This window comes from Coptis chinensis, chromosome 4 (assembly GCF_015680905.1).
Source record: "Coptis chinensis isolate HL-2020 chromosome 4, ASM1568090v1, whole genome shotgun sequence".
NCBI classification, from domain to species: domain Eukaryota; kingdom Viridiplantae; phylum Streptophyta; class Magnoliopsida; order Ranunculales; family Ranunculaceae; genus Coptis; species Coptis chinensis.
In genome coordinates, this window is record NC_141459.1 from 9,823,757 (window position 1) to 9,834,765 (window position 11,009).

Consider the following 11,009-nt stretch of genomic DNA (forward strand, 5'->3'; position numbering starts at 1 on the left):
GTCGCAGAAAGCAACGCCATCACACAATTTAGCAAAACTTCCCTTTCAAATGCATAGAAATTCAACTTTACAATGACACAACGACTTGCTCTTATGTGTCAAGCTCCACAACCCAAGCCATAATCACAAATTCAGAAGTCAAAAAGGAAAGGAGACTTGTACATTTAGGATCACATTGTAAAAGACCATAACTTCTGTACATGAAGATAGTCCAATAACATTACTCAGACATCTCACTAGAATTACAAGAATACATAGAACATGAGAGCTGATAGCAGAAAGAACATCCATAGGCCAGAAGCATTCTCATTCGGCACGACCGAGCTCATCATCCATTTGTTTGACTCGCAGAGTCAAGTATATCAAAACAAGAGTTCCTAAACTTGACCTGAAACATCAGATAAAGTAGAAGTTCAGAAAGACCATCATATCTTTTGGTACAACAGATGATGCTTGAGGCTTTTAAAGAACTAACCAATATATATAGGTATATATACACACACAAACATGCAGTGATGAGTATGAAGATGACAGGTATATAAACAAATACCAACAGTAAATCTCAACTCATATCTAATAAAACTCGTCATTAGTTTTATCCAATCACACCAGTGTGACTGCGAAAGTTGCCTGTAAAGCTCAAATATGTAGCACTAAAGCCTGCATATGAATTACTGAAAATTTCAATCATATACTTTATCTATTTTATTCCTTGTGAATTACACAAGAAGAAAATTCAATCATATACTTGATTGAAGCCTTGTAAGAGAAAATTCTCATGGAAATCTCTTGTACTTTTAACCACTGTATGGAAATTTTCCAGCCAGAAAAAGAAAATTGTTTGTTAGATAGAATTTTAGTTTAACAAGTGTATGCCTCACAGGTTCTAATCACAAAGCAATAATTACTCGATATTATATATAAAACTCATAATTTCCATTTTACTGAAAAAAAAAAAAGGGGCTTTTCAGGCCAATAATTGGTCTTGAGCTTACAAGATAGAGAAGAGGAGAACAACTTTTCTTGAATCCAATGATGCAGCACGTTTATACCTACGCCATCTGCTATTTGGCGTATCAGGAGCCCTCTCAGCAACAGGCTTGTCTGACAAGTATCAAAGAGCAGAAGTAATTAGTATAATAATAAGTGTCAGGCAGAACGAGTTTAATGCTTACGCTTAAGTGATGGATTTAGAACATTTGGCACTATAACAGAATGAAGGTTGTAGGAGTAGCAGCTTAAACCAGAAATGTACCAGTAAATCAGTATCCCACAATTCGTATTTGCTAACACCTTAAAATAAGTTTTTGTTTTATCTATATTTTTTTTTCGATAATGTTGTTTTATCTATATTGACAGCATTGTAAATAAGAATGCATAAAAATGTGATCAAAACAACAAAAGTACAAATTTGAGAAATTGACCATTGGGATTAAACAGTATAATAATAGTAATAATAATAATAATAATAATTTGGATAAAAAGAACTATAAGAAAACCAATAATTAAAAACAAACAAAGCAAAGGAATCTCATAAGTCAGAACAATGTAAATAGAGAGTACGCTAATCTACCTCCAGAAGTGCACTTCAGAAGCATAATGCTGTGATTCATTAATAGTTGCATAATCTTCTCCCCAATTAATAGACTCAACTTCCTATGAAACATCCTCTGCAAATAAGACGACTATTAGATGACATAAATAAGGTAATGGAGTTTCTACATGGAAAGTGTTAATTCATAAAGATGGGCAAATGGGTGGTATCCATATCTCATTTCCAGGCTATATACATGGTAAGTCAGGCTCAATGTCTTAATCCTTCACATCAAAGGTTATCAATAGGTACATTTACCACATTATAAGGACAAATTTTCACTGACATGATTAAGTGTCAGTAGATTTCCTTGCAGTTTACCTGACGTCGCCATTATCATCTCAAATAAAAAAGGTATAAATATTTCATGTGCACAAGAAAAAGTGGGAAGGTGATCGATGTCATACATATAGTGAACCCTCTACTCTTTTTAAGCTCCCAATACCATCATTGTCGGGTTCATCCAATGATTCTTTCTTGCTATCAGTATCCACATTGCATGGAGAATATCTGTCCACAACTCCTATTTGCAAAACAGTGCAGTTCTTGCAATCCCATTGAGGATCCTTGCATGTTGGGTTCTCAACTGGTTTAGGAGTTGCTTGGAAGTTTAAGTAGGCTGGATACAGAGGATCTGCAATCTCATTCTCAGATACAACTGAAATGTTGTAAGAATCTTGGCCTTGCAACTGCAACATTAATTGACAGAAACATGTCATTCCATGCTCAAACAGTAGGTTTAAATTCCAATTACATAATTCAGTTAACCATTTCGTTGACACTTGACACAAATTAGCTATGGTTCATTCAATAAAAAATGTAGAACCAGAGAAACAATAAGTTTCTATTCATCAGCATCACAATTAAATCATAACTTACTATTCACCACCCACAAAGTCAAAAACATGAAGAACTAACTGTAATTTTCCGTCTGCACACATGCTCAACAGATGCAGATTTTGTGCGGTGGTGTAGAACAAGTTGTATTGTTGGTTCACTAATTGTTTGGCTATGAGCATAAAACCATAAAGCAAATAGTATGACTACATGGTTTGGATTACAGGGAGAAAGATGAACGAGGGCTAGGGGAAATAGTTACAGCCTAACACTAACGGAATTGTAGATCAAATATGATCCGACGCACTATATACGCAGTTTAGTAGCATTATAACGATGATCCTCAACATCTGATAATCAAAGACATTGAATATAGGAAAACGATAAATGTTATCTTTGAATAAGTTATGGTGTGTCGCGCTTATGGTAGACTAATAAATAAAGAGCTTGAAACACGCACGCAGCACACTTTCAATGACAGTGTACTAGATACTACACTTGGAGTAAAACACATGTTCTACCAAATCTATTTCTGTACGAAATTTGAAACAAGAAACTTGTGCTCGTAACAGACTAGGATTTCAGCGAATAATCCAAGTCAACTAATACTGGATATCTGGATGTTTATTATTATTATTATTATTATTATTATTATTATTATTATTATTTAAAGAAAAAAAAAACCACCTTATAACTCCAAATTCATGAAATTGACTGAAGTGGAATATGCAAAATCACATGCATGCATGAACTGATAACAGAACAGCCAAGGGGGTGAAGAGGAGCATAGCTAGGTTCGACCAGGATAAAATATAACAGCACAGCCAGCAAAAGCTAGTTGGATAGGGGCGGAACTAGAGGAAGACTAGCTTAGGCTCCAGTCCTGGGTAGGTTCCCAAAAGAATGAAGACAAAGCCCAGCTCTTACAGGCAAGTGGAATATTGACTTAAGCATGGTAGATCATGGGGGTGAAAAACCATGTAAGGCCAAACTAAATTTCACGGGATGAGCCCAGATTTTATATGGCCTTGAAGTTATGGATTGATATTTCCAAAATCGACCTGGATTAAGCCAAATGTTTAACTTGCCTACAAGAGTTGTGATTACGTTCCTACTTTTTTATTTTTTTTTTTTTCAAAACGGCATCCCTATTTAGTTCTGTGGCTATGTAGAAATGTGAATTTAACTTTTTGGTATTGCCACCCAATCAGAAATTCCTGGCTCTGCCCTGCTCACCAATGCATGCGTAGCACCAAATTCACAGTGGATTTGCAACTTGAGGTAGAAAAAAAGGGGGGGGGAAGACGAAAAAAAGAAAGATTGGGGACAAAGAGATGGAAATTCGATTCTAGCCACCCTAAGCAAGGTCTGTCCCCCTTCCAATCCTCTTTTTTTCTTCTTCTTCTTCTTCTTCTCCCCCTCTTCTTCCTCCCTCAAGCTGCAAATCCACTATGAATCTGGTCAATGGAAAGTGAATGCTTTCCACCATTTTTACTAAAATACTAGCATTCCATTTTAAAAAAAAAATCAAAGTTGTTGCTTCTCTTTCCACCCAACCCATGTTACATGAACTTAGCATCAAAGATTATCTCTAAATAACACCTTGACACGATAATTCATAATAAATCTCAACCTCATACTAAACTTTCTATCAAAGATCAAAACAAAGCAGAAACATACATTAAATAAATAATTAAAACAACCCCTTCATACACCTCAAAAAAACCCAAGCTCCAAAAAACAAAAATTGAGCTGCATTCAAAGAAAAAAACTGACCTCGTCGCATGGAGTAGTAGTACTACTAACTGCCATTATGAAGACAATAACAAGAAAGAGAAAGATCTTGTAAAGATTATAATGAAAGGTTTAGACATGTGATGTGAGAAAAAAAAAAAATATATATTATTTAGAGTTTTTTATGTTTTTATAGGAAACAGAAGTTGGAAAGATCGGATCACTGAATTTTCGAACGTTAGTACGTTACGTCTTCTTTTTATTATCTTGGGCACTGGCGCGTGTGCCTATAAATTGTTTCTCGTGACGACATTTGTGGACAACGACTTTTCCATGATTTGACTTATTTGCCCCTCTGCCTAAAATAACATTCTGTAAGTCAACTCTAGCTGTAAAGCCTGTAATTAAATTAGAATTGGTTAGGAATTTTAGACATAATTATTGATGTGATATGAAAATTAAGAATCAGACATAATTGAATTGAATTGATCAATTTAGACGAGGCTTACAAATACATACGAAAATGACTGATTAATATTAGAGGATATAAATACGATATTATGACCATTAATCAATCAGTTTCATTGAACCGATATTAAAGTTGTGATTATGGCAGGGATCGAGTTCGGATATGGCTATATCCGACATATCTGAATTCAAATCCCAATAGTTTTACAATATCTGAGTCTGAAACCGATTATTAAATTCAAAATTTAATATCCGAACCCGACCAACCCGATCGGATAATACTAAAAAAATTAAAAAAAAAACTCAAAAATTATATCCGAATTTGAAATTGAATCCGACCGAATATATAAACGGATATGAAAATCGATTTGAACCCGGTGTATTCAGTAATCAGGTCGGATTAGATTTGAGTCTACCCGACCCGATTCCCTGCCCTAGTTGTTGTATCAGTTTATGTGAAATTGAGAGCAACACATGCAAAAGGATGGAAAATGATGAATGGGTTAGTTTATGTAATTATGTTGTCTGATTTTAATCATGTACATTAGGTCAGCAGAATAAATGAAAGAGGAAGGTTGTTTGGGGCAATAAGACGAATCTTTGGTGGGGGTGTGACATGTAGGAAGATTTGGATGGTTGCTGCAAACTTGCATGTGAAGCTTGAAAATGAAGGGGCCAGTGAATACATCTACCAAACAAAACAAAAGCACTCACGGGACTTTTTTAGAAACTTGAAAGTGAGACCCACTGAAGATCGAGCCTTCTGCTCCTGCTTCAGTGCCTCCTACTTCCTACTTCCTACTCTACTGAAGCACCAGTGATGATTCATGAATCATGTTTTTTATTTAACTAACATGGCCTAGCTAGCTAGATTTCTTTTTGGAAGAGAAAAAAAAATTTACCATGATAGAAATTAGAAATATAGTTTTGAATTTATTAAACAGAGGATGAAATGAGAAAATGAGATGGTACCATAAAGGACCATTTTTTAATGCAATAATAGTGGATATCGATTCCATACCAACTACTTCCTTAAACCTGGGATAAAATATTACGAGTTATTGCTCCACGATCATCCTATCAGAAACCATATACCTACACTATTAAACAAGTACGTGCTCTCCATGACTCCATGTTTGTTTTATTTTTATGCCTACAGTGCGACATATGTACATACGTATGTATATAACTTAAAGATATGATGTAGAAAACAATCGAGATCAATACATGTAGTCAAACCGAATTCTTAGAAGTTCTCTGATTCGATCTTAGCAATTATGTCTGTGTTCTTGTTCCAATTTGTATCCATGCCATTTGCAAAAAGCTAAAACAACATATATAATATTATGTAAATCATAGTGCCGATATGATGATTGTTTTCTTCGTGGAAATTGATATGATGTAAATCATAGTGCCGATATGATGGTTGTGATCAAAATGCACTGTCCGATGACTCAAATAATAAAACTTAATAGCATTTGTATATGGATATCAAGGCTACGTACATCAATATATGAAAATGACATGCCTACCTACACAATGAGCTAAATGTTGATTTTTCGATAGATGTAATCCCATTATCTCTAAAAAAATCAGTTCATTTGAACATATCTATAACTCTATCAAAAATTGAGTTCAAATTCAAAATTTATCTAATGATCTATAAATTTTAACTTTCTTTTAGCAATAATGCTATCCTACCTATATTAATATCCGTTTCTCCCAATATGTTTATAGAGAGCCACATCAGCAATATTTTTAAAAAAGTCCCTACTTTTAAAATAATTAATTGTTTGATTACTAAATTAGCCTTATTATTAGTATGTTTTGTAATTTATAAAAAACTATTTTGGTATTTTCACACGTCTAGAAATTAAAAAAATCAAATACACGCCAATTTGACAAAATTCAAATTATTCGTGAGTGGGTAATTTAGTAATTAAAAACCCCAAAATACAAAACAAAGTCCCAACCCCGTCAAACACCCCACTCTCTCTCTCTCAAAAAAGAAAACAAACTAAATCTAAAACCTTTTCTCAAACTCCAAAGAAAATATATTGCCTTCAAATTTGAATCTTCATAAAAAAAAGACTTTTCAGCAACAATTATATTCTCTCTCTTTTGAATAGGTACTGTCTAATGAAGAAACAAGAGCTCAGGATGATCATGCACTTAAGTTTCATGAAGAATCTAACAGGCCATTGAGGTTTCATGAAGAATCTAGCAAGCCATTGAGGCGAAACTGGACATATGATCCAAAATTAGATGAAGGTGTAAGAATTTACAAATGGGCAGAACTAAAATGGAAGATGCGAGGAGAGAAGTCATCCTCCTTTGTCAGTGAAACAGAGGAAGCTTATGAAGAAGAGATCTTAGACGAAGATAGAGGATCCTTCAGCGAAGTGCTCAAATTCGCTTTCTTCACTTTCTTCTCTATGCAGACCATTGGGATTCAATTTACTCAAACAAGCCTATGTTCTTCACAGGGATTTATTTCTTAAACCTATTCCTGTCTTAACTTTTATATAAGATATAGCCCACTGAGGTCTTGGGGTTGATTGTCACTTTTAACTGGGAATGGATTTAAGGGTGTAGGAGTTAGAATTTATAGAAGTTGTACTGCTAAGAGAGAGAGAGGTTGCTTGTTTATATCAAAAGAAATTGAACACATTAATTCATGATATAAGTGATTCAAGTTTTTTAGTTATAACTAATTTGTATGTGTTCACAGGCCAGGTAAAGGAAGATGTTCTTAGTGGTGTTTCTCTTGAAGATGATAAAAGGGAAAATTTTAACAAAATTCAACCGGTATGCCTCTGATACAAATGCATGGGTTTGTCAGTAGTTATCCTTTATGATTTTTGCACTTTTAGTCATGGATTTTGGGTGGGAGAGGAGGGATTTTACTCACTTTGTGCCTCTCATTTGCAAGTTGGCATCTCTAGACAATTCCGTCTTTTAAGAAGATGCCACGGTTGTTTTCTTCATGATAATAAATTTGGTGATGCTGCGCTTAAGTGGTTTGGAGCTGTTAGGGTTGTTTATATTAGAAGTCATTGTTTGGGTTGTTTTGGAACTGTTATGTTTGTTTTCATTTAAATATTTATGTTTATGTTGGAATTGGAATGGGTCTGATTTCTCGATCTATTCATTTGTTATTTTAGTTTCTCTGTCTCTGCAAAATTGTTTGATCTGTCTTCGATGTGCTATATTCTTTGGGTCTGTATTTCTCATGATTGACACAGGTTGTTGAATACTTGAATACTTGAATGCGTAGAAAAAGATTTATATGGTTTCTTCAGTCTGAACAACTTTCTTTGGCAATTAAGGTGAATTTTTGCTCAATAGGCACTCTACATTTTGCACCTTTATTATTATTTGTTTATGCTTAAAGTTGTACAAGAATGCTTTTTAGGTTGAGATTTTATCTGTAGCAAACAATATGTCAATGGCCTTTCATGTAGTTGTTTTTAGTGCTCCTTTTAGTATTTTGTAATAAAAAACGTAGTTTTATAGATGAACATTGGGGAATCAGGTAAAATCTTAACTCTTCATATTATTTCAGAATTGAGTTTTAAATCTATTCTCCTGTGTAATTTAATTTCTTAGTAATTATACTATCTTGCATAAACAATCTTGTTGAATTGCTCTGCCTTTTTTTCCCCCTTCAAAATTATATTAGTGTTTGGTACTGATTAAGAATGTCTTTGTATTTCAAGATTGGCTTGGTATTGGATCAGTTAAACGGTGATGAGAGGAAAGAGATTCCAAGATTGGATAATGAATTGGTAACTTTTTAAAGCAACATTCTCACAACACTGAATGTTGTGGAATCCATAGGAGTTCATAAAGTGTGAGTTGAGTGCCAGAGATGTGTAGAATTCACTTTGCCTCCATTCTCAATTAGATAGTTGTTGCTCTGTTTAATGTGCTGATTGAATCTTCTTCTTTGCAACTTCATCCGTGGAGATTCCCTCAATCCATCTATTCACTGCCCTCACAACTCGATCTTTCATTGAATTCAGGTATGCCTCATTGGTTGTTTTTTATTTAATTTGTACGTCTATGTCCCCGTCTCCGTCTTTGTAGATTGTACTACACTACTACTATCACAATTTTGTTTACGTGACATGTACAGTTCATTTACACTCCTACTTATTATTTTGTTAGTTACATTACATTCTACACTATTGGTATAAATCAATACTGTGACACATACCTTTTCCCATATGTATCTTCTTTTTTAATAGTGATTCGTTTCAAATATAGATTGAATTGATAGTTCCCTTATGACAGGCATGATTTGTTTTTCTTTATTTGAGTTTTCTACTGAGCATGAGCATGTTGGGGGAATTATTAGGGGCTATGGAGGACAGGTGGTTCTGCCTTTCACCCGAAGAACTAAGACTAAGCGAAGCAGGCTTTGGAGGTTCCTTGAAGTTGAGTTGCACTAACGTTGAGGTTAGTTGACATTTAGAAACTATATATATAGCTTCTAAATGTTTGTTGAATTGATTTGGGTTGAGTTTTATTTTACCAATTTGATATTTCTTTCAAAATTTCTCAAGGTCAAATGCTTAATGAATTGTGACGTGGTTTTTATCCTTGATCGTAAATACGAACAACTTCACCAGATGTCCCAGATGCTGTTAGGCAGGTTCGAGAGTATCCTTCAAGTTAATTTAACTACAGAAAACTGTTTTTGCTTGAAACTTATATTAAACACTTCTTCTGTATATAATAAAAAGTCCCATTTATAGTATGATTACATGATTAGTTATTAATCATGGTCACATAATCACATAATCACATTTTGTAATGAGAAGAGAAAGTGTGTTGGTATTATACGTTTGTGTCTTGAGGGTCATACACTCATACCTGCCATGCCTATACCAGCATCACTCCTTGCTACAAGGGAAAATCGTTATTCAGAGTTATTCTTTTTTGCTATTGTTTAGGTTGTATGACTAGAGTGGAACTCACTATATCTTACATTTATTTGACTTGAAAAGAAAGGATATTATGATGAATACTTCCAAGTGTTTATGGCGTGTGTGGTTTGTGTCATAGTTTGTTTCAGTAGCTCTATATTGGCAATATGATCCTTAACTGCCCTGTAGAATCCTGAGTAGGTACTAGTTGGCCGAATTCAAGGTAATGTTTAGTATGTATTGTTTGACGAAAAGAAAAACTTATTTGAGGATATTGATTTTAGTACTAGAACCTACCTAAGAACAAGTTTCAGCGCTTAACCAATGATTTTGACGATGCCAAGTTGAGAAATATATCATTCTATAAGACTAAGCCCAATACTTTATCATTGAACATAAGCTACCCACTCAATTTCAGTTTAGGATCCTAAGTGTTTTGAACATTAATCTAATAACGACAAATATTATTTTTTATTTCAGGTGTCTTAGGAATCATGTCAATCTAATTACCAACGACTTTTGATATGTGAGCATGGATAGGAGTTTGGTTTGGACAATACAATTCCATTCTCTGTCGACAATTATGAAAGTTTACGATAGGAGCGTCATGACGGTTGTTGTAAGTAATGATTTTGAAGGGGATATGACTGAAATCTTATTTGATAAGGCAAAAAGTTTAGATGAATTGTACTACTAGAGCTTGACTAAGTGGTGGGAAGGATTGATTTGTGGAGTACAAATCATACATGTACGAGGACTTCTCAATCCTGGAGCTAGATGGACATAAACATTCTCTATTAGTAAAGTAAAATAGAAAACAGTATTTACTGTGACTTCATTGAGGGAATCGGATTTGTGCTCGCTTATGGTTAGATCATTTGAACTTTGGAGGTAGTAACTTGAAGATGTGGCGATATATATTGAATTGTACATATCAGTTAGTATTTATAATTTCTCAGAGAATGATTGTTGTCGGTATATATATGTTCAAGTTCAAGAGCTGCATGTTAGCTTTGCGTAACGAATTATTGTCTAACAGGAAAATGCTTGCTCTTTCATTCGATATTAAACATCACAAGTCAAATTACCATGCCTAAAATTAACAGGCCCGGCCATAGGGCGGGCAGCGTGGCTAGTATACATAATAAAAATATAAAAATATGTCTTTAGTGCAATGTGCAGGTCACTTTTAGATTGTGTATGTCAACCTAGCATGTCATCTGTACTAAGAGCCAACCAAAAGGTAGCCTGAGATTAGTCCCACACTAGATTTTAGACCCGGGCATATGCCCCGGGATCTATTAAATATTTTGTGTGCTGAAAAGGCTTTATAAAATGTCTCACACAAATTTTCGAATCATAATATATTTTTATTGAAATTAAACCGAAATACGTTAATGACCAGCGATTATGGTGCATAAGTACTTGGAAACTAAGGGATCAAA

At 34.2% G+C, this 11,009-nt stretch overlaps 2 protein-coding genes and 1 long non-coding RNA gene across 4 annotated transcripts; 2 read left to right on the top strand and 1 right to left on the bottom strand.

The window, feature by feature from the left end:
* Nucleotides 1-27: 27 nt before the first annotated feature.
* Nucleotides 28-4,421, bottom strand: LOC147501754 (adenine deaminase). The gene is made up of 5 exons (XM_086606757.1): nucleotides 4,208-4,421; nucleotides 2,002-2,283; nucleotides 1,574-1,670; nucleotides 996-1,104; nucleotides 28-388 (listed from the first exon to the last, which is right to left on the bottom strand). The coding sequence occupies exons 1-5, from the start codon at nucleotides 4,241-4,243 to the stop codon at nucleotides 307-309; spliced, it is 606 nt and encodes a 201-aa protein (XP_086462883.1). The 5' UTR covers nucleotides 4,244-4,421; the 3' UTR covers nucleotides 28-306.
* A 2,316-nt stretch (nucleotides 4,422-6,737) lies between these two features.
* Nucleotides 6,738-7,578, top strand: LOC147501755 (uncharacterized). Its single transcript, XM_086604389.1, has 3 exons — nucleotides 6,738-7,108; nucleotides 7,365-7,441; nucleotides 7,507-7,578. Exons 1-3 carry the CDS (start codon nucleotides 6,943-6,945, stop codon nucleotides 7,576-7,578), a joined length of 315 nt encoding a protein of 104 aa, XP_086460515.1. The 5' UTR covers nucleotides 6,738-6,942.
* Nucleotides 7,579-8,347: 769 nt separating this feature from the next.
* Nucleotides 8,348-10,508, top strand: LOC147501756 (uncharacterized). Of its 2 annotated transcripts, none has more exons than XR_015219865.1 (3): nucleotides 8,348-8,486; nucleotides 8,994-9,094; nucleotides 10,045-10,508. It is a non-coding gene; the product is annotated as an uncharacterized LOC147501756 (long non-coding RNA). The 2 variants fall into 2 exon arrangements; XR_015219864.1 differs by lacking the exon at nucleotides 8,348-8,486 and adding an exon at nucleotides 8,540-8,658.
* The last annotated feature ends 501 nt before the right edge of the window (nucleotides 10,509-11,009 follow it).

Excerpts from the sequence above, each read along its gene's own strand:
- LOC147501755 (XM_086604389.1), top strand. The coding sequence starts at position 6,943 with ATGCGAGGAGAGAAGTCATCCTCCTTTGTCAGTGAAACAGAGGAAGCT. Across the intron at positions 7,109-7,364 it reads ATTTACTCAAACAAGCCTAT|GCCAGGTAAAGGAAGATGTT; the intron begins GTTCTTCACAGG and ends ATGTGTTCACAG. Across the intron at positions 7,442-7,506 it reads ATTTTAACAAAATTCAACCG|TCATGGATTTTGGGTGGGAG; the intron begins GTATGCCTCTGA and ends TTGCACTTTTAG.
- LOC147501754 (XM_086606757.1), bottom strand. The coding sequence starts at position 4,243 with ATGGCAGTTAGTAGTACTACTACTCCATGCGACGAG. Across the intron at positions 1,105-1,573 it reads TCTGAAGTGCACTTCTGGAG|ACAAGCCTGTTGCTGAGAGG; the intron begins GTAGATTAGCGT and ends GATACTTGTCAG. Across the intron at positions 389-995 it reads GTTCTCCTCTTCTCTATCTT|GTCAAGTTTAGGAACTCTTG; the intron begins GTAAGCTCAAGA and ends CTGATGTTTCAG.